Here is a 23,924-nt window from a genome sequence, read left to right as displayed (position 1 = left end):
GGGGTTTACCAGGCTATGAGAATAGCCTGGTAAACCTCCCCCTTCAAGAGTGCATTTGTTGTAATATTGAACCATTTAGGATTTCAGTGCAGTGAAAATATGATCAGATTTTTTTCTTTTCACTTCTACCCAATTTCTACAGGGCAATGTAAGCTTATGCCGAACACTGGTTCACTGATGCTATAAGAGCTACTATATGAGACGCCCATTCCAAGTGCAGCATTCGGTCACATGCAGTTGACATGTTTAAGTGTGCTTCAAGTACTAAAAACATGCTAGGCTCTCAGTGATGTGGGGATCACAAGAGAAAGAATCCAGCACTGCAAACAGGTTCCTAGTGTATAGCCTTAATGCATAGAAGCCAGGCAAAACATGGACATAAATTAAACTTACTTGAGATTTTCACAGCATGGAAATGCTTTCACCCTTTTTGTTCACAAAGAGGATCAGTACTTTAAAAACAATGGTTCCTGCACCCTTATGGGTAATTTTTTACGCTTTCAGAGTTAAATTAAACACTGCAGATTTTACCGTCAATCCAATGAGAACCAGGTGCCCAAAAATAGTATAGCGACAGAGGCCACGGTCTCTAGAAACATGTTTTGCCTGCCAAGGACTATTATACTCAGGGATATACAGATGCTGTACAAAAATCACTGGCCAATACAGATAGCTTAGAAAACCATAATATGGTTTACACTTCCATCAATTTCAGTTTGAGCAAACTTATAACATTCTAAAGAACACAAATTCGGGTTAAAATGTTGACTGTTGCAGTTGACAGCACAATTTAATTAGTGCAACAAAACAAAATGACCCAAGAGGTTAAAACAGAAACCAAACCAGTGTAAATAAACTTATTTGAACAGATTTGGGCTAGTTAACTGCTGTAGGTTTTCTGCCTTATCTGCTTCTGTTTCATTAGCTTGAGTTCTTTCTCTTCCCCTGGTAGAAACCAGTTTGACCTAAACCTGTGGTACTTGTGACCCTGACTACTGTTCATTTTGTTTTCTAAGAGATAGGAAAAAAACTAAACAAAAAACCTTCATCTGGTGAATTTGACCGTGAAATTTAACAAAACGTTTTGAAACTAATTTACGAGTACATTCATCTTATCTTGTGCTAGCATACCGATTATGAAAATGATACTGTATATACAAACTAGACAATGTAATATTTTGTGAATTGTTTTTTTGCACAAAAACAGCAATAAAGACATGTATTCTCCAGCATTAAAAAAAAAATAAATAAATCATGGAAGATATTTGCCTTAGGGGTAGGGTTTCTGTGTCTAGGGATGATTCATGAGCTATTGTCTTAACTTTGGCAACATCCTCTCATCTTCTGCATCTTCTTTTCGCTCTCTCAGCACTGACAAAAAAAACATCAGGTATGGGACACATTGAGGTCAAGCCGAGGTCAGAATATTGCACCAGCCTTTATATATTTTTTAACAATGTAGTCACAAAGTGCTGCAGCAACTGACAGCCTGACCAGGAAGCAAAGTTATTCAAGAGAAAACCTTGTGTAAATTATTGTTCGTCCTACAGTATATAAGAAAAAAACAAAAAACATAATTAGCATGTTATATTACTTTAGCCCTAACTGTGTAGCATCCAACCACCTCATCAGCTACTGTAATACTACTCTACTGACCACAAGTGATAAGATGGCAAATGTCTGGTGCTGAATGCCGTCTTTGAGAGAAATTGCATCAATCTACCAATGAACTTTGGGGCATAGAGATTGGGGTGGTTTGTACAAGAGCCCTAGACCACCGATTACCAATTTGTCATAAGTGCAAAATTAATTATAATTCATTTGAAAAACTTAGATTAGATTTAAGTTTCTATTTGAGGATATTTATCTTTATAATCAAATAAATGTTTGATAAAAAAACAGCAGATTAAGCCCCATTAAAAAAACATTTCAATAGCCAGTCTACAAGCTCACAACGCATCACCACGTGTTGCGAAAACTAGGGACGCCATGTTTAAAGTGTTTAAAAAACGGGACAAGACGGCTGCATAATTGCCGATAACGATAAATAATGGCTGATACATTGGTCAGACTGATGTATCGGTCGGGCTAGATTGTAAAATGTTCTGTTGAACCATCACGGGTCAAATTCACAGACGCACCGGTGACGATAGAGGTCTGCTGTACGACACCAGTTTGATAGCGGTTCTCCCTATAGCCCTCTTGGTGTATTTGTAACGAAGATCTTTCAGTAGACTGTCAGACTAATTTACGTATAGAGTACATACTGACTGTATATAATCTATAGGTAAATTACTTGTATTAATTTTTAAATACAATGTCATTTTTCAACAAGTGATGTCTGGTTTGAGACCTAATTTGTGTTACCTTGCAACACCACATTTGAACACTTAATACCTGTCATTATTAACACAGGCAAGTTGGAAAACCCATTTATAACCCATTTGTACTGCATCATATGACCACGTCGCTCGCCAAATATATACTGTACGTCATTCAACAAAGAATAAATCAGGCTGACGAGTGACTTCAGATTATTGTGGGCGAGGGTTGGCGATGGCACCACACACAGGCGTTGTCAGTTTTTTGCATATACTGCTTGTGAAACCTGTTGAATGCAATTGTTTATGCAGTGTGAATACACAAACAATTGCATATCTGCATAACCTCATATCGTTAGGGAAATATTTTTTATTTGATATGTATGATGTATTCTGACTGAGTTGGGGGTTTACTGGAATTGAAATTCACACAAAGTTAATGCTTCTTTAGTTCTTTACTGAGGTGAATAAACTGTTACACAGGAGGATTACTTCAGTGTGTAGGTAATTTGTTCTATTTCATTGTCTTGGCTTTTCTACGAAGCACCACATTCAGATTCTGTCCACCAGCCTCAGTTGTTGGTACATCTAAAAACTCACCAAACTTCACTATTAGCAGCCAACTAGAACTGCAAATCACGGCTGGTTGCCTGCCATATCAGCCACAGCCAACATTTACCAGCATTTTGTCTGGGGGTAACATCTTACTATTACTATATACTATTATGACCTTCAAGACACAACCATTAATGAATAGGACAGATCCTCCAATGAATGCAAACATTTCAGAGAGCAGCATGCTGTTGAGAGTGGTGGACACACACGCGGACACACACACATACACACACCGAAAATGCCAGCCACTCTCCATGCACACAACACACACACACACACATTTGGCAAAATACTCCTCGGTAGTAACTCATTTAGTCAGTCTCTGTTCATTCCTCCTCACGGGCCTCCACTTGCCCAATGTCACTGTACATCCCTAAACAAATTCAATTCTTAATGGGAGGGATGGAAAATGGTGGACGTAACGTGGCCTTCACAAAAATGGCCACAGATCAGACCTGTGACATCCAAGTAAAATCAATAGATTGATGTCTACCGGTCAGTTTGTCCTCCCGTCCTCCCCGGCTTCTCTTCTGCAGCCTGTCTAAAAACGAAAGTAAGGCAGGAAGTATTTAATCCAATTATGTCATTAATTGATTTCCTCTCTGAGCAGTGGGCGGTTGCCGTGCTCGGCTGCCGTCCAACCTCCTGCCGTCAACACAAGAGAGAGCGGTAGAGGCGTACAGCCAGCAAGGCAAGTCCGGCCGGTCAGCCTGGATGTCACACACGCGACGATCTTCACAACTGGCGGAACGTCTCACTCAACACAAGAAAAAACACTCCTCCTCCGGCAGAATACCTCATCTTTATCCATCAACGTCATCACTCGTCGTCAGTCGAATCCCCTCCCCCTCCAATCTCAGTCTTCAAACACAACGTACTCCTCCTTTATAGATCTTTCCTCTGTTACAATCCTTCTCTCCCTTTGCTCTTCTGTCAGTTGTTTAAATCGTTCGGTCGCAGGCCGTGGTTGTACAAAAAACAGAGCTAGAGAAAAGCCGTCTCCCTCCCCTGTCCCTTCTTTTCTCTGTCTCTCTCTCGTACAGTATGTTCTTCTTCTTCTCTAGGCCATGTAGATGAACGTGTTGATGTCGGTCTCGTCTCGTTTGATGTACTTGTGTTCGATGAGCCACTCGATCTGCTCCTTGATCATCTTCTTCTGTGGCAGGAACATGTTCTTGAGGATCTCCACCAGCTCCGTCTGCAGCTGGGCATTGCTGATCCTCTTGCGCATTTTCATGATCTGTATTATGGCCTCCTGCGAGTGAGAAAATGGTGAGGTGGTTGCGGGGTGGGGATAAGGAACGACAGCCAGAAGGAGAGAAGGGAAGGGAGCGGACAGGGTGATAAAAGAGGAAGGGGAGAGAAAGACGGGTGTTAGGGAGATGGAAAAAGCCATCCCATTCAAAAAACACACCTCTCCCATTTTCTACTGTATTGCTATTCAATAGGCTGTATTTTATGAAAGCATGTGACAAAGATTAGAATCATCACCAGTGGTGGAAAAAGTATCAATACTGCAATGTAGAAATACTCTGTTACAAGTAAAAGCATGTATTTGCATTAAAATATACTCGAGTACTGAAAGTAAAAGTGCTAATTTTGCAGAATGTCCCATTTCACAAGTTTCCAAATGTATGAAAACTAGAGGGTCGGGGCGCTGCGTGCCCCTTCCCCCTATCCGCTGCACGGGGCTTTGTGCTTGTTGGTCCCGCCGTATCCCTCTCTCTGTATGTATTAAGTATAAGAGTAAAAAAATACATGGGGGCCCCCCTGGGGGTCCGCGGACCCCCTCCCGGACCCCCTGGGAGTATTGGGAGCCGTGCGAAACATCGCGGACCCCTTCAGACCCCATATATATGCACCGGCTTGCTCCCTGTGGCTTTTGTTTTTTCATGAACCTGCTTGCTTGTTTCTGGCGCTTGTTTTTCTACAACCTGGCTCCAACCTGGCAACCAGCGTGTACACGCTGGCGCGGGTAACTAATAATGTATTGTTTGGGAGGAAAATGAAGGACATATTAGCGTGAGTGTGGTGGGATAGAGACATGAGCAAAGTGAAAGCAACGGCGTGGGTTGAAAAGAAGTGGTCGCGCATGTCGTTGTAGAGATGGAGAGATTTCAATGGCGGCCGCGTCGTGTTGGCTCAGGGTGCTTTGGTTTCGCTTGGCGGTGCTCACGGTAAACGGTGCTAAAGTGTTTCCCCGTCCGCTGTGGTCGTAATGTGGCGAGTAGAATTAAATGTGCTGCGAGGAGGCAAATGTGTACTGAGTAGTAAAAGTATTGAAAATTGGAAGTACTCCAGTAAAGTAAAAGTACCTCAAAGTTTTACTAAAGTACAGTACTTGAGTAAATGTGCTACTTTACACCACTGATCATCACCAATTAAAAAAAAAAAAAATTAAAGCATAAGTCAAGCAAACTTCAACACTGGCTCGTAAAAACAACATTCAAATTCAAGCCCATTCAGTGATTTCCAGCATCTGTGTAAACCCTGCACACCATACCTGAGTTCTGAGTATTCTCAGTTGAACAATGCCTTCATTCTCCTCCTCTCTCATCCTCTCTGTTGTGAGCTGCAGGCGACCAATCAGGTTGATCTTTCCGCGCTTCTGGACTTTGGAGTTTTTGCTGGGACAAAAAGTGGAATGATATCAATGTTTTGATATCGTTGCTGTCAGGCAGAAATCAGCTAACTCCATTTTTGAGCTTTTTAATTTTTTTCCATAAATCAGTGCTATTGAACACAAAGATATTGAACCAATAAAAGTATTAAAAAGCGCTTCTGACAAAACCAGCCAACTCCATTGGATCCTCAAACGTTCTGCTAAACCAGCTAACGCGGCACCGCAAAGCCGAATCGGTGCAATCCGGAAAGAGAATTCTTTTTTTTCTTCTTTTTTTCCAGTAGGCGTGGCCTAGACCGGATCACACGGGTCTTTAGTAACGCATACCAGGCTTTCCTCCGAGGTGGAAAGACTGGTGACGCGAGGTTAGGTTTTGCTGACTCCAGGCTCCACCCCCTTTTGACCTCCAACCTCATTGTGAGCTTGGAGGTCTATTCAGCTGTTCTTATCAATGATGAACAAAACATCCTAACTCCATTTTTTTGTTTTGTTTTTTTCATTTCCTGAAAAATGAACATTTTGGAGTTAGCTGGTTTCTGCCCGACAGCAGAGATATGTTGATTGAGTGTTAATCCATCATTTGACATGAGGTTCATGTCTCCCCAAACTTCTGTGATTCCCTAAGAATAGTACATATTCCTGATAAATCCTTCTGTCCTCTGTCCACAATATTTGCTACATCTCAAAACAAACCACTGCTTCCTAAATAAATATGTTTTGTTTCTTTACAGTTGTGTAACGTTCATTTCACTAGTCTTATTCTGGCGACACCTACTGGTAGCTCTGTCATAGAGTACAGAAGTCCTGACGTCACTCGTTCATCCCCAGGTTTGTAAAGTCATTTTGCTACTGTATGGAGAATAACATTGGGTCATCATAGAATCGTCTCATATAAGAATTGTTGTCCAAAAATAAACAAACTGTCTCGGCGATATTCAGGGAGGAGGTTCTGTATCGTTTATGATAGTCAGTCACTTATATTTGATACAGTCTGTTTCTGGCGAAAATTTAACTAATTCGGCGAAAGTAACATTAGCGTTTTCTCACCGTCAGTTGATAATTCATATCCATAAGAGTAAAACCGCCGGGGTCATTTGTTTATTTTTGGAACACAGTTCTTATTTGACGCAATATTAAATACGTCTATGGGGATTCAGAATGGGGGTGGAAAACCGCGAACCAGGTAGACAAACTAGGATGTGTAAATTACGTCAGACTTCGGTGCTCTATTACAGTGTTTATCACTAAGGGAAGGAATGGTGAGAAATGAATGCTGCAGGTTCGTAGCGCTCAAGGATATTTTGGAACACAAAACATGTCATCAGAAACTATTTATTAATGCTAAAATACATAAATACATTTCCGGTGCCTAAGTAATTTTGCCGCAAGTGTCGGTGGCCACAGGATCAGAAATAGTATTTAATAGTGTTGAATAGTGATTGTGAAAAATATACATACGTAGTGAAAGATTATATCAAAAATATATATTTTTTAAATACGCAATTTTCAATTTAGTTTAATTCAAAAAGTTACACAGTACGGCTTTAACTACTGTATGTTAAGATGCATACATTATGAAATAGTATTACTTCAGGATTCACCTTAATACTACCACAGCCACACCTAAACTATAAATACAGCATATAAATGGACTCTGACTTACATGAGAGAGAATTCCTGGTTGACGTAGAAGAGTGTGCTGTCGGTGAAGTCTTTGGGCGAGGTAACTGAAGGTTCATAGGATACCACCTGTCTCTTTAGTTTAGGGAAGGCTACCAGGGACTGTGGACAGAGGGAACAGACATGACTGATGACTGGGCACGCGCGTGTGTGTGCATTGTGTGATGCCTACCAGGAACTGCAGGCAAAGGATTTAAACAAACAAAGGATGTAAAAGTTAACCGATTTAAAATGGTCCATGTATGTGTGCAATCTACACTTAGGTTTGCATGGCTGTCCCTCTCTATCTGTGCATACAGTATACACAGATGTATGTGAGAGAGGTTGTGTGTTTGTCTGCTAACCCAGGGATTTGTATGTGTGGGAACTTGTAAATATAATAATGAATTGCATTTTTATAGCGCTTTTCTATTTTTATACTCATTTACTCAAAGCGCCTTGAGCCACAACTGCCCTAGTGTCTGTCTCCTCAGCCAGGTTGTGTGTGTACATGTGCGTGCGTGTGTGTGTATGTACTGTATATGAATCTGCTCATCTATCCTCTCACCCAGAGTGTGCGGCGCAGCTCTGCGTCAGGCAGCTCTGTGGCCAGTTTGAGGTTCTCAAAGCTGATTCTCTCGCGGGGCCTCTGATTCCACGCAAACAACACAGCCAGCTGGAAGGTGGTGACCTCCAGGTCATACTGACCCACCTCGTTCTTAAAGGTGATCTGAGAAGGAGGAGAAGAAGGGGAGAAGAGGATGTTAAGGGGGCAGAGAAGGAGATGGAGGGAAGAGGAGGTGTAACCACTTAAACCCTCTAGACTTAGTAAACTTGAACCGAGTTGGCTCTGTACTATGACCGCTTTTATCCGTCTACACAAAATCTCTTCGCCCAAAAATCGCAGATCTATAAGCTCACAACACGTCACGTTGTGACGTGTTGTGAGCTGGTAGATCGGCTATTTTTATGTTCCGCCCAGAATATGGTTGCTGGGGTTCAAGTGGTTAAGTTATACCTTAGTGATCCCTGTGGGGAAAGTTGTCCTCTGCATTTGACCACTGTAGAGTCGACTCTACTGTATACGTGGTCAAATGCATAAAAAATAGCCGATCTACCAGCTCACAACACTTAGGTTTGCATAATTGTCCCTCTCTATCTGTGCATGAGTATGTCTACGGCCGTAGACCAATGCCTTGGTCAATGGATAATGGACATGCATGTTGTTGATGTGAGGGGAAACCAGATCATCCAGAAGAAACCCATGGGAACACGTGGAGAACAGTTGGCTCTGGACTTAGTTACATTGAGTGAAGAAGTAAGGGGTCTTAATCAGAGACACATGGCTAAATCCTGCTTGGAATCGGAAATGTAATCTAGCATATCTCCATAAGGGCCCTGTCACGTCACCTACAGGCTGATTTATACTTTGCATCACCCTTTCACATAAAACACCCGCGCATTTTCAAATGAAGTGCTTTTTCCAGTTAGTGTGTGTGTATGCATCCGTCGCCCTCTGTATTTCAGCATCCACGTGTAGGTCTGTCCACTCCACTCACAATGCCGTTGGACATGAGGTGATGCCAGTGCAGCTTGCGTCCGCTGTGGTTCCTCTTGTAGAAGTCTTCCACCTCTGGGATGAGGTCCTCCAGCTCCGTGGGCAGCGAGACAAACACCTTCTCACTGCTCCGCGACCACGCCCCAGCATTCAGGATCTTTATGTTCACACTGTCTGCTACAAGAGCCAAAAGCGACACACACACCTGATTATTACAGCGGTTTATCTCATTCACACCAAAGTATATTAAGTATATTGTATAATAATATATATCCCATTTACGGTATCAATACCGGGTCTTGAGCAGTTGTGAACGATACAGTACCAAGCTCTCTAACTCTCTCTGTGTCATGTGTGTGTGTGTGTGTGTGTGTGTGTGTGTGTGTGTGTGTGTGTGTGTGTGTGTGTGTATGTGCGTGCGTGCGTGCGGGGCTGGGTACCTGGCAGTGCCAGCCTGTTGTGTTTATGCATCTCTTTAAAGACTTGGTTGAGGTCCTCTGACACCTTGATGTCTTGAAACATCCTGGCCAGTTTATTCACATAGTCTGCTGGCATCCCTACTTCCTACATAGGGAATATGAAACAAATAGGGAATAGGAAGAAAGCCAATATATCCATTAAATATTAAAATACCAATGACAGACAATTAAAACTTGTACAACAATAATCATCCCAAAGGGGAGGTCTTTAAGAGTGTACCTTGGGAGGACTCAAAAACCCTTATGTGTTGTAGGGTGGGGTTGAGACACATTATGGGTGGGGGTCTAACTCACCCTGAGCCACTCCACCATGTTCTCCTCTATCTCGCTGTCTGCTGAGATGTCCAGGATGAGACGCCTAGTCAGGTGGGCCTTGTGGTAGCGCATGAACACATCTTTGTTCTGGACATACTTCAACACCAAGAGCTGGGAAGAATTGACATTTTGTGTAATTTTAGCTGACACTCCAAATCCAATTAATCAAATACGATCTTTAGTACTGACTGTTCACACTGGCATTTGCAAGTGATCAGATCCCATTTGTTTGTCTACCTGCAATTGGTTGTTGTGGTAATTGAGTTAATAACAACGTAGGTCTGAGTATAATGCTTTAATTTATACCTTCACTCGCTGAAAAAAGCAGACCTAGAAGCTTGCAACACATCGCATCTGAGCCTGTAAATCAATCAGCTATTTTCGGCACACGACACCATTGTACAATGTAGGTATAAGTCAGGCATCAGCCTACATACACAACAGTGCACACAACAACAAAACAGCAATTGAAGATTGGAGATCTGTTATCTCGCCTGTCATGCCATACAGTATGTCACTCTCTGGTTACAGTGCATAACTCGGAACTCCTCCATCAGCGAAATGGGGAAGGCTGATACACACAACAATGTACTGTCCTAGAGCTAAGGCATTTCTCCCATAATAGCACTCCCGTTACATTTTGTAGAGTTTGATATCCAACTTGATTGGCTAGAGCATCCAGACTGAGATACACCTTCATAAATCAGATTTCAAGCGCATTTCAAACCACCTGGAATGTGGTTCAAATCTGGTTGGCAAAAATCAGTTTCCATTGTATTTTTTTTTTGCTGTTGATACTTGATGAAAATCAATCTGATATGTGAGGGCCATTTACAGGCCCAACCTCTAGTGTTCAAAAAGCAACAGCCACTGAGTGGCGCAATTGAGTTGCTTTAACTGATTCAACCCCGGCATCTCAACGCTGGCCATAGATTCTGCAAAAATAGTTCCAAAAGCAAATAATGTTAACGATTGGCAAAAATAGCAAATTTACAAGCTCACAAAATGTCACGTTATGACACGTTATGAGCTTGTATGTCGGCTATTTTAGCTATTTGGCGTATATAGGGTTTCAGTGCAACAGTCATTCAATCAAACGCATCCACGATGGAAGGTTGAGTAAAATTATGGGGCGAGTAGAACCTGTTTGCATCTGCATTCTTGAAAAGTCCGCTGGATGTTTTCTGCTGCAGTCTGCTGCACAAGGTCTGTCACTTTACTCCAGCATTTTAGCACTGCGTGGATTAGATTAGGTTGTACTTTTAGTGTGCGTGCTGTGTTATTTTAACAAGCTATTCTCCATGAAAAGAAAAAGACACTCCACATCACTGAAATGTCTGCTGTAGTGTACCATTGATTTATTAAGAGAAATGTAGTGTTAAAACAACTCCAAAAACGGTCTATGGTTATGCCAAAGCCTCTCGAGTCTCACAGCATTAAGATGTATATGCTTGATTACTGATACTTGGTTGCAGAAATACCCAATCTACAAGCTCATAACGCATCAGATCGTAAAGCTTTGCTAACTTTTGGGGTATTTTCGGCATAAATCAGGCTATAACCTGAAACCAGAGCGTAGCTCCTCCGGTCTACACAACACAACAAATAAGAAGTACACAGCACACTCTCAGTAGCGGCGCAGTGGCAGCCACAGGAGAAGGCGATTCAAACTCATTGGGATAAAATGTATTTGTGCATTTAGTAACGGAATATAATATGCAATAACATCATTAGAGATCATCGACAGCTCATCAGCGTCATATAGAACAGGCTATAATGGACATTAATGGGGCTCTGATTGGGCTGAAACCTTGCCCAAATTTGGAGTCGTATGTCATAGATAGATAGATATGTCATAGACACAGTCATATGTAACCATTTAGAGCACCGAAGTCTGACGTAATTTAAATTTACGCATCCTACCTGGGTCGCGTTTTTTCCCCCCATTCTGAATTCCCATAGACGAGTTTAATATCACATCACATAAGAACTGTGTTCCAAAAATAAACAAATGATCCCGGCGGTTTGGCTCTTATGGATATGAAGCATCAACTGACGGTGAGAAAACGCTAATGTTACTTCCGCCGAATTAGTTAAATTTTCACCAGAAACAGACTGTATCAAATATGAGTTACTGACTATCATAAACGATACAGAGCCACCTCCCTGACAATATCGCAGAGACAGTTTGTTTATTTTTGGACCACAATTCTTATATGAGACGATTCTAAGATGACCCGATGTTATTCTCCGTAGAGAAATTACTCCCCCCCCGGGGGTGAATGAGTGACGTCAGGACTTCTATACTCTAAAGATTGTGAGCCCTGATCCAGAAAAAGTTGAGAACCATATCTATAAAGTGTTCGCGGCCCACCCATCTGACCACCGCAGCCGATAGTTAAGTGGTCAGATGGGTGTGCCGCAGGTATTTTCAGAGTGTGTTTATTTTAATGATCAATCAATCGATTATGTTCCACCTTGAATCAATGGAACTAACGTAGTACACTTTAAGTTCTTATTTCTTAGTATCACTTTTTAATATTTATGTTATATTATCACAAAAATCTTGTGTTTTGCCAATTACTTGGGGGGCCACTTGCAATACTCTCGCGGCCCACAGGTTGAGAACCGCTGTCATAGACGACTATGCCATAGATATGACGGACATCAGACGAGCCACAAGAAGTCAGTAGTCCACATTGGAGTCACGCCATTCCCGCGTGGATTCCGAGATCCACGTGATTAGATTTTCTGTTGTTTATCTGATGCTCTTATCCAGAGCACCCTCCAGTTAGTGAAGGCTTTAAACCATTCAAACCGGGAAAGCATCTGTAATTAGTGTTGGCTATTCACAAACAGCAGATATACAAGCTCACAGCACGTCACTTCGTGCTGAGCTGTGAGCTTGTTGATCTGCTATTTTTGAAAAATCGTGAAAATGTGTGCAAATCTTTGAATATATAACATTTTTTATGCCAACATTTGTAACTCAAATCTTTGCTTCTGGAGGTCCCTGGAACAAAATATTTTGAGATGGGGTCCGGGGCCAAATACATGTCATTTTGGGGGTCCTTGACATGAAAAAGTTTGGGCAGTTTTTCAGAAAACGTATTTAGAAGACATTTGTAGAATCGGCCCCAGGTCTTAATGGGTTAATGAATTCTGCTCAAGGATTCCATTAGCACAGAGTGCTAAAGTGGAGACCGAACCAGGGATATTTCCTGATAAACAAATTGGGAGTGCACCCAATGCACACAGTGTACATCTATACTCTCCCATACGGACCTGTACATTTATACTGTGTTCATGTATGCAAACACTTTAGTCCTGTTCTAAATACATGAACCAATGATCCGGATATTATGGGTCTTGTTTTGTAGTGGAAACCAGTCACTCACCACTTCTTTGAGTTTAAGCTCTATCTCCTCTGAGGTGAGTTTCTTGCTGAGAGGAGTCTTCCTCAGCAGCATGTCACAGTAGTTGGCCAGCAGTTCAGGACACTTTGACTCTGGCTGAGTCTTGAGACCAACACTACAGAGATAGACAAAGACATGTACACACCGATACACATACATAAAACCTGTTACTTATGTTAGATGCACACACAAAAATTCTACTAGTGAAACTACCATAATGGCAGTCTGGCATGTTTAGCCCCATCAATGACTCATGGTATACTTCACATTACTGCAGACCGTATTCTAAAGCATAGCGTTGTTGTTTGATTTGTGCTCAGATTCTCTCCCTCACTCATACACCCACACACACGGGAAAAGACACACACACACACTCCACCTACAGTGCCTCATAAATTGAACCCCACAGTTCATTAAAAATATATATATATATCACGGTCCTCCTCATTTTTCTCTCAATACTCAAATAATATTTCATTAGTGATTTTCAATTTTGAAGGGAAGGTGCTTCTTTTTTCCAGTTTTGCAATAACAGTTTTGTATATACTAAAGATGAAAAAAGAATTTGCCTACCTGTTGGATGTCTTATTTCCTCTATATTTTGAAAAAGACAAATCATAGGTGTAAACACAACTGTGCACTCTCCCAAGTCTTTCTAACTTTCTCACAATACCAGAAGGCATGTATGTCCTTTTGTGTGCAACATTTTAAACATCTGTCAGAGGACATGGAATCAAATGTATCTTATCTCTAGTGTAATACATTCTTGTCATTAGTTTATACTGGATTAGGCTTAGATTTTCATTAGTGGTAATTTTATATGTGCGTTGTAAACATCCCTTCCATTTGAGTTTAGCATCTACTGTACTAAGATCATTATTCAATTTATTATATATGTTTTGAAGCAATTCTTCATTATCCTTAGCATTGCTAAGGATGTTATATACAGCACCTATAAGTGGTCTCTTTTTATCCCTTCTTTTTTAACCATGTCACATAATTTAGTTGATATTTCTTCCCAAAGATCCACATTTTCTATTACCCAGTTTTTCAACTGCAAATTCATGCAAAGTCATTGGATTCCATCAATTTCAGTAAGGTATAGAAATCAAACAGCCGAGACTTGAAACTTACCTGAGATAGTGTAGCTAAACCGTTACAATAGGAAACGCGATCCAAAAGAATTATTTATTTTCAGGCAAATTTATAATGATTTGAAAGGTCTACTCAACAAGTCCCTGGATCAAAGATTGATTCACAAACTAAATGTAAACGGCCATGACCAAACCATTACTTATTAAATGTGCAATGTCCAACATGAGCTCTTTAATCCAGATGAGTTCTGTAATGTTTGACTGTGGAGACAACGTAAACAAACTGGGAATTTAGAAATAAGGCTATTAAAGGGAAAATGGTCTGTATGATATATGATATATGTGAATAGACAATGGCATGTTGACAAAGATATGGTCCTTTAACTTTAAGGGTTTCCAGGCTATTACCATTCTTGATTCTCACCGTCTTCTCTTGGACTAATTTAGAGACGCTACACAGTAAAATCTTTAGTGTAAATTTTACTCTGAGAGAGTGACAAGGGACTCAAATAGACCTGTTTTTATACTCTCAGAGATAAATGTACACTGGTGAGTTAAACTTGTAATTCAACCTAATATAAGACACACAGCTCTTTGGGTACCCAGGAGTCGGGGCCAATGTTTATCCCACAAATAAAAGATTGTGGAGATCAGTAGTTTGACCTGAGAGGATTCCTTGTCTCTGCAAAGTCTCTGATGGAGATTTACTTCATATGCTGTGGAGCAGTCCATGCTTGGTGGAGTTTTGGATATATATTGTTAGGACAACTTCAGAAATAGTAGAGTCTGAAATACTACCCGACCCTTGGATTTGGATTTTGGGAGACATACAGGGACTCGCATTAAGCCATTATAAGAAGTACTTTATTTTGCTGGCTGGCACAGCTGGGAAAAAATGTATTCTTCAAAACTGGAAATCTGAAAACTCTCCCTCTCAGAGACTTTGGTTGAATGAATTGACTTCCTATTGTACTCCTGAAAAGATTTTATACAATGTAATGAGGAAGCCAGCAACATACAGTATGAGAAAAAATGGGGTTCTTTTATATCTTTATTACCATCACTGTGTCCTTGAAACTAATTGGGATATTGTATCATGTTTTTAATCATGCAAATATAAAGATGGAACTTGTACTGTACCTGGAGTGTGTGTGTGGGTGGGTGGGTTGTTGTTGTTTTTTTTTGTTGTTGTCTTGTCTTTAGTTTTTTGTCGTTGTGAAAAAAACAGAAAACTTGTATGACATGTTTGTCTACATAAATATATCTTAACACATTGGCTGCCATTGACGCAGATCTGCGTTCTTTTGCGCAAAAGCCCGCACGCTGCCATTGACGCAGATCTGCGTTCTTTCAACAACAAAAACATTTTTCAAAATATATATTTTTTTTTTAAATTAGACCCAAAGACCAAGGAGATATGATTTTTCGAAGATTTAGACTCCCATCCACTTCCTTGTAACTTAAAACTTAAAAATTCTGTATATCGGCTCTTAAGTACTTTTTTTTCTCATTGAAAAAGTCTGGCAGTCTACTGTAGGAAAAAAAAAAAGATGGCAGCCAATGTGTTAAAAAAAAGAAAAAAACCTGACATGTCTCATTCTCCAAATACAAAACATAGTGTTTCTCTCACCCTTTCTGCTTCAATGGCAGCTCCAGCTTGAATATCGTTGAATCGTTGACAACAGCTTTGAATGCCTAATGAAGAGGAGAATAACACACAAAAACAAAGGTTATCAAGAAATTATTACTTCACTCTCCACAAACTTAATGGAGTATTGAAAAGTAAATACTGAGAGAGGTGTGGATATACATAAGTGGGTGGAACGACAGACCTTATCCCTGGCTGTGAGGAAGCGGGGATCGTCCTGAAAGGCTTCCTTCACTAGCTTACTGAACCGGTTAAACAGAGTCAGCAGCTGCTCCACATACTTCTCAGAGTCCTGGACACACACAAACACGCAGGAAAACATGATATCCCTTTCCTCAAATAACCTCAGGTTGCTGTAGGAGCCATATGTGACATAAATGCAAAGTCTCGTGTTTTTACAATTGACGTATGGTATGCACACGTTGATTGACTTTGACAGATTGGAGACTGTACTGGTATTAGCTGTGCGCTGCCACGCTAATAATTAATCCTGGCGTTCACCTGTGCACAGTAGTGTGGGAATTTGGACAGATAGGGGGTGAGCGTGGGAGCCGACATTTTCTGTTGACTACAACTTATGCGAATACTGCAAAGTCTCACGTTTAGTTATAATAGTTTGCTGGGAACTGTTGTACATTTAACATGTTGTGGAGAACAAATGGCAAAACGCAAGGACTGGAGTGGACCTGGATTCTTGTGCGTGCGAGTCATACAGTGTTTTTAACTTCCATGTTTAGCTCCTCGCGGCGTTTTTCTGGCTCTGCAATACCTTGCAAGGAATCATCATGTCAGATCCTGGGTATTGACGGGATCCATGATTGTGTGTATATATTTTAATGTGTGTCAATGCTGTCCAGCCCCTCCACATGGAGTAGGTCGGTTCAGCACCAAGGAGAGCGACTGCCACACACCCGTCCTGTGGAGAGACTTCAGCACCTTGGAAAGCACCTGGTTTCTGCCCTAACTAGTAGGTATTATGGTAGTTAACAGCCAATATTATCTTTCATCGGTTCTCACCAATTGGTGCTGTTGACCTAGTTCTCACATCTGGTAAGACTCTGTGTCGGGCGGTAAAACACATGCTGGGTAAAGGAATGTCTGAACGGGTAGGTTACGGTCTCCATCTGCCCACATCTTGTGTATCCCCAGGCAATTACCCACTGAGCTAGACCTCAATGATAATCCAAGTCTCGGAAGAACCTCAGTTTTGTTTGTGCCTGACCCCCTCAGCCCCAGTTCCTTTTTGTTTTTGAAAACTGTTAAAACTGTGTGATCATTTGTTTGAGCTCAAGTACCTTTATTCAAGTCTCTGTGTGTACTTACAGTAGTGATAGTCTCAGCGGCAGCCACCATGTCTGCCAGTCCAGCGTTGATGATGTGGTCCTCCAGGTCTTTCAGCATTGGCTCAATGCCGTTAGGAACCTTGTCCATCAATGAAAACATCAAGTGCAGCTCTACCCAAGGAGAGAGGTGGGTGGGGACGGAAATGAGCGTTACACAAATACAGTTTAGAAAAGAATTGTGACCCACAGGGTCTATTTGAATAGGGGTGTTGTATGAACAGGGAAGGTTCCTTAGAATAGTCTCCTACACTGTGATTTACTTGCTTCATTACTAGCAGGAAAAGGAGTTATGCACTCACTGTCCGTCTCGTTCCGCTTGATCATCCCCGGGCATTCTGCTAGGATGGTCTCCTTGAATGACGTCACCAGGGCATTAACACAACATTCCATAAGCTAGGACACAAGGGGCCGAACATCACAAAGACAAGAATTGGACATTAACACAACAATTCACACAGAATGTGAATGACAAAGAGAGGTATTGCAACAAAATATAATAAACATGGCGGCGCATCTTGGTATCCAATCTGGTACTGTGTCTACTTCAAGTACCTTTATTACATTGTCAACTGGTGACTGGGGGGAACGATATTTCATTCTTGTATGTATGTAAGTACATGGAGAGAGTGACAAATAAAGATTCATTCATTCATTCATTCATTCATTCAACCAGTGTTGCACTCAATGGAAGAGTAGGGAGACAACCCCAACTGCTGCAGATGTGCTAATTATACTGCATTACCACACTAGGATACATATTTGTTCAGATAAGACATGTCTGTTTGGACATTTATTATGCGATTAAGACATTTTTGAAATTCAGAAGGAATATGCTACGAAACAAAACTCAATCCCAAGTATTTGGGAAGACTGTGGAGGTACTCACTGCTTGGACAGAATTACATTCACGACGTGTTTCTAGATATCTAAGTGCTCTCTTCTCCTCTTCCCGCAACTTGGCATCTGCCTGCAGAGAACAAGGGGTACCAGTCAGTAAACCTGTATCAAATCAGTTAAGTGTTTTTTACATACACACAGACCTACACATGTGTGCACATGAAGACTTTTGTCGCTGGACCGCAAGGCCTAGTTGAGTGCCATATTGTCTTGAATATACATGCTGTATAGTACAACAACCGAGATACATGCACTTAACATTTATGGGTATTGTTAATTTTGTATTGTATCAAAAATACTGAGCTGCCTGTAATGTAATGATTTTAAATTCTGCAATATCAGTGTTATTCCCTACATATTTCATATAGTTCTGGACTCCGTTCTGTTGCAGGTAGGACGGGGCTTGTGTTCTGTAGAAACGTTCTGTGGAGTCCAGATAGGCCTTCTCAAAGTTTTCTCTGTAGATCTGTAGCTTGTCCTCTGGGTTAGAACACAGGTTGACTAAAGGATATGATATAGGAAAAGGTGGCAGGGAAAACAGAAAAGGAAGAAGTGTTATCCTCTGTACTGTATATTCTTTGAAAGCATTTTTACTTTGTGTTTTTAGATGGGCATCTCTGTGAATGTATTTTAATCTGAGTGTCAGTGTAACTTCATTTGCTTGTGTGCATGCATTAGTGGGTTTTCTTGTGGTTACCACTGTATACAGTATGGCAATGGCATAGATGTATATTTGAGCGAGTTTTGTACTGTGAGTTCATACAGTATAGTTAGTACACAGTATATTATGTACTATATATTTGAGCGTGTTTATGCTTATGTGTTGCAGTGTATATCTATTTTTATTTCTGTTTTGCTTATTGCATTTAGTCAGTTGTTTCTCTGCGTTGATTCCCTCATCTCACCGTAGGACTCCCGTACACCTATGACCAGCTGGGAGTCAAAGGCCTCTCCCAGCCTCTCGGCATGGACCAACTTCATGGCGCTGTCCTGCAAGCGGCTCTTGATGTTGGAGAAAATTGATTCATTCCATGTGTCCAGCATCAACTAAAGAGAGGAAGGAGGGAGGGAAAGAGAGCGAGTTAGAGTGAGGAATTGCGAAAGAGGGAGAAATAAAGTTAGGAGCAAAGACAGATATGTTACTATATGTCGGTAAGATGCGGTTCAAATTATTAATTAATAATTGCGGTATAAATAGACTATTTGATGCTTCCAGTATGAACAAGTGGCCTAATTTTAGCCTGGCATGGCCAGACTAATATCACTGCGTAGATATTAGTCTGGAATCTCTGTGTGGAAGCTGCATTTCCGAGGGGCAAATTCAAAAAAAATTCACCTCAGGTGATAAAATTTGCATACTGGGCCCTGATTGGTCCCTCACAACTTCAGAGGGAGAGAAATACAATCTCTATTGAGAGGGGCAAGACCTAATTTGCCAAGGGATTTTTTTTGTTGCAATGGCAGATCCGTCTGGAACCAGGCTAGCCTAACTTGACAAGCATTAGTGACGCTCGTGTCAATGACGCTTTCAATCTGTTGTGGCCAATAGTGTTTTCCTGACAACACATTAATGTGATCCTTTCCTTTGTTTGGATGTACATGGACACTATATAATATGACATACAGTATCTTACAACCACGTACACATTTTCGTGTATGTAAATAATATTACACATTTCTCTCAGCTCTCAGCTCCAGTCAGTTTACCTATCCCTCTGGTCCTTCACCTCCTGTCACACCAAAACTGGGCCAGGGTGTGTTGCAGAGGAGTGTATTGGGCAATGGGTGTGTTTCAGAGAGGTAAAAGGATGCAACATGCATTTTTTTTATGATGCACCTTCAGCTAATGATGGCAGACTGTGCGAGTCAATGACATCACCCATATGTATGGTGCGTTTGAGGTATCACAGAGCGAATCACAGCATAAGCATCAGTTCCAAGTTCAAAAGCATCACAAGGAGCCAATTCAAGTCATCAGTAAATGTATGGCTCTTTCTCCTGACCTTCCTTCCTTCCATGTCTCACCTTGCGTACGATGCTGTCCTCCACATTGGTCTTCTTGTTGCTGCCCTGTTTGCCCATCAGGGTGATCTCTAGCTGGCAGAATGGCTTGGGCAAGATGTCGCACTGTGTGAAGAACTTACGCCACTCCACGATGTAGGCCTTCAACAGTGCTGTGTCGTCCTGGTGACTCAGCACCCGCTGCCGGGTGACACACACACACACACACACACACACACACACACACACACACACACACACACACACACACATAAACCATACCATAACTTGCTTGACTTATCTTTGTTGGGGCAAGCAATAGCCAAATAAAATACACATGCGCAAATAAAGGGGCTCACGCAGACACGCACACACCACACTATTCTCAGGCACACATTTTCAAAACTTGCCACAATGGCAAACACATGTACAGTACAGATAAACCCAAACAAACTCACAGCCTGGGCTTGTTTGATGAAGTCTAGGATGTCTTCTTTGAGAGCCTGGTGAATCTTGGCTGGGCCTTTATCATCCCAAAGACACACTGCATGGACATCACTGGAAGACGCAAAACCATGACCCATTAATATTAACTGGAATGGGCAGCAACAGCCTTAATCAGCAGCCTTTTTATTTAACACACAGCCACCTACTAATCTGCTAAATCTGTCTTTTGGGTTAGTTCCTTTTGGTTGGCCATTGGTACATTCAAATATGTTTTATTATCAGTGCATTCTAAGATACTTTCACAAAAACAATGTAACAAAAATAATGTTACAATATTTCACATATTTTCTATTAGATATTTCTGCCATGGTCAGCTATATCTCTATAACAATGTTATAATAATCCCCAGGCTTTCCTACATATCTATTACAATGTGTGGTGTTCTAAGTAAATCCTCCAAAGCGTATCTATTCCATGTGTGTGTGGATACAATACACTAAAACAGCATGTGGTACCTTCATTGTCCTGGCATTCAGTGCGCTAAAAATGTATCTGACAGAATGACCTGGGTTATAGTGATGTATCAGCCAACTATTGTATCATGTTATATCAGTGCAAACAGAGAACTTAGACTATTATGTGGAGTACTTTGCAATAAGTCATGCACGTCAATTTACTGACTGAGATTCACAATACAGATGTGGAAATGCATAGAAACACTTTGTCCAAGTGTAACAAGGGATTTGCGTAATACTGTATGAAGTAAAAGCCTCAGGTGAGGCAATGGCAATACATTTTATTTTGCTTATACCAGTGGTTTTCAACTGGTTTTGCACTGCAATACATATTTTGCATCGCCAAAGAAGGATCCCTTATATTAAATGACAGTATTCCTGTAAGTGGTTCTTTGTTTGCAATCCTGTCCAAACAACCCACTGGTTGAGAAACAACACACACATTCAGGAGTTCCCACTGTTGTTGGGAAAGAGCCAACATGTGATAACACAAAAGACATTGATTAATAACAGCAGCCACAACATCTAGCAAAGTAAGTGTGATTATGAGCTCCCAGCCCACCAGTAACAGGAGGTGGAGAATGGGATGATGGTGTGAGCACTTACGAGAACAGGTCAAACCACTGTTGCTTAGTTACGGCCTCCTGTCTGAGCAGCTTGAGAACGATGGGACGCATCAGGTCCCACTTGTCCTCAAACTGCAGGGACCCCTTGTTCTGGAGGAGTTGAAAGGAGAGGAGATGAGAGGAGAGGGAGAAGAGAGACACATGGGGAAAGAGGAAGAGGAAGTGGCAAAACAAGAGGGAGACAGAGGCAAGGACATAGGAGCATAAGGGAGAGACAGGGATAAATTGAAGGAGGGAGAAAGGGAGGGAGAGAGACAAAGAGAATGTTTAAGTGAGAAACAGGGGGAGTAACATGTTGAGAGGATGAGAGGGAGAGATGGAGGGATGTAGAGGAAGACATTAAGGTGCACAGAGAGGGAGGGAAGAGGGAGAAGGGTGAAGACGGAAAGAGAGAGACGAAGGGAGACAGATGGGAGAAATTGTTTATACATTTGTTATAGACAAGGAAAGAGAGATAGCAGAAAGGATTGTGAGAGTTAATCGTGGGAAGATGAGAGAGAGTGGGGGGTAGAAAGAGGCAGAAGATGGAGAGGAGCTGAATAAGTTTGCATATTACTACCAGAGAGAGAGAGAGTCCGAGATAAGCCTGGCAAGCCTGCCTCTCATTTTCACATCATAATGGGTCAGAGATAAAGACCTACGCTTAAAACAAGACGTACTAGCTTATGAAAATATACTTTAATCCTGATGAGAGCAAGTGACCATGTTAATTCAAAACAAATCACTGTCAAACTCTTATATCAGTGATCTGATCTGTGTATCCCTTGCCCGAACACTTGTAATATATGGGCATATCAGTCGGATTGGCGGTGTGACGTAGGTGTGAGGGCTGCAGTGCATAGCAGCCCGAACCTCTAGTTATGAAAATTCACATTAACATGAATCCAACATATTAATCGAAAAGATAATGTGCAAACAAATAAACGACAATATTTACGAAACGCTGATGATAGTGCACTGCTGTCAAACAAGTCTATGAAGCTATCTATGAAATCTATGAAAAAAGTTGAATCTGTAGAGTGGGGGTCCTGCTTAATCTCTCTCTCAGCAAAGGGATCCTTGGCCTGAAGACCCCTGCTCTATGCTTGTAGATATGCTCCATCAGCTATTATAGATAGCTGATAGCTCATGGTTTGTTTACATTTTGCAGTACAATGTAGCAAGCAATAAAGTGTTACAAAAAGGTTTTGTAGCAATTAAGTATGGTACAAAATCCAATATTTTAGCAGACAAAACTGCACGGAAGTGCATAGCCTGAACTAATATCTACTGTATGTAGGCTACATTAGGAAGTACAGTTTCAGGTGAAGACCACCCGTAATAAATCATATTATATCATCAAGCATATGGGGCGGCCATAGCTGAATGGTTAGTGTGCCCGCCTAGGGAGCCAGAGGCCCTAGTTGCCCCAGGTTCGATTCCAGGCCAGGTCAGCATATGTGTCGATGAAATGAAATTAGTCCCTGAGCAAGACTCTTAACCCCTAATTGCTCACAGGTTCTCATTGGAAACAAGACCGCAAGGACTTTAATGAACAACCTGTTAAAGGAATTATCCTTAGCAGGTACAGGTCTGTGAATCACATAGTGTGAACAGAAAGAAGACTGATCTGATAGGTTCCTTCAGAGCTGAAGTGGACCAGAAAGTGAACTGACAATGTGAACACAAAAAGCACAGAGTCCCTTTTCCTTTGTCCCACTTCTTGGTCCACTTTAAAAAGGACTCAGTTCGGTAAAAAAGGGACATATTATGTGAAAGCCCCCCTACTAAAGCTTGTTGGTCTGACGTTGTTGTCAGACCAGTTGTCTAGCCAAGTTATCTGAGCTGTCAGATGGGAGGGAGGGAGGGAGGGGGAGGGAGAGGGGCTGACCTGTCACAGCTGAGTCCCACTGCTAGCATGTATACGCTATCCAGCTAATAACTTAGCCAACTAATCATTTCTATTAACCTGCACAGTCAGTGGTGCAACAATCCGACCAGCAGATAGATTAGAAACACAGTCAGTTATCATCACACACAGTTTATCAAACCCGGGTTGATGTATTTGTCTGGCTCGTTTTCCACAGAAGGATAATATGCGTTTTGCCGGCTCAGTGTTAGCTGCGACGTTAGCGCACTGGGGCTAGCAAGTAGCACAGGCTAAAAGAGACATCTTTTACATTTGTGTTGTTGCTTTGCAGACAATGTGCTCGTGTCGAGCACCGTTTCAAATGGACTCGTGTGCTCGGTTTCAGTGCACATGTTGGACGGTGAGGGGTTGAACACGAACACGAACGTGAAAGACTATGGTACGTTTGAGTGTTTCTTACCTTTAACAAATTAGACGTCGCCATGTTTCCTCAACTTATCACCGCGCGTAGTCTCGCG

At 41.5% G+C, this 23,924-nt stretch overlaps 1 protein-coding gene across 3 annotated transcripts; it reads right to left on the bottom strand.

The window, feature by feature from the left end:
• Nucleotides 1–1,184: 1,184 nt before the first annotated feature.
• cul5a (cullin 5a) lies at nt 1,185–23,924 on the bottom strand. Of its 3 annotated transcripts, XM_084065079.1 has the most exons (21): nt 23,867–23,924; nt 21,538–21,647; nt 20,428–20,527; nt 19,994–20,170; nt 18,874–19,015; nt 18,324–18,469; nt 17,958–18,038; nt 17,371–17,464; nt 17,052–17,182; nt 15,913–16,020; nt 15,711–15,775; nt 15,221–15,277; nt 13,560–13,580; nt 12,969–13,101; nt 9,550–9,681; nt 9,217–9,340; nt 8,778–8,953; nt 7,787–7,948; nt 7,223–7,341; nt 5,440–5,563; nt 1,185–4,191 (listed from the first exon to the last, which is right to left on the bottom strand). In XM_084065079.1, exons 1-21 carry the CDS (start codon nt 23,888–23,890, stop codon nt 3,997–3,999), a joined length of 2,421 nt encoding a protein of 806 aa, XP_083921205.1. In that variant the 5' UTR covers nt 23,891–23,924; the 3' UTR covers nt 1,185–3,996. The 3 variants fall into 3 exon arrangements, with proteins under 3 accessions (XP_083921205.1, XP_083921206.1, XP_083921207.1); XM_084065080.1 differs by lacking the exon at nt 13,560–13,580; XM_084065081.1 differs by lacking the exons at nt 13,560–13,580; nt 15,221–15,277.

This window comes from Gymnoscopelus microlampas (genome assembly GCF_963454915.1).
Source record: "Gymnoscopelus microlampas genome assembly, chromosome: 8".
NCBI classification, from domain to species: Eukaryota; Metazoa; Chordata; class Actinopteri; order Myctophiformes; family Myctophidae; genus Gymnoscopelus; species Gymnoscopelus microlampas.
The sequence above is the reverse complement of the archived record's forward strand: the minus strand, read 5'-3'. Positions and strand labels throughout refer to the sequence as shown.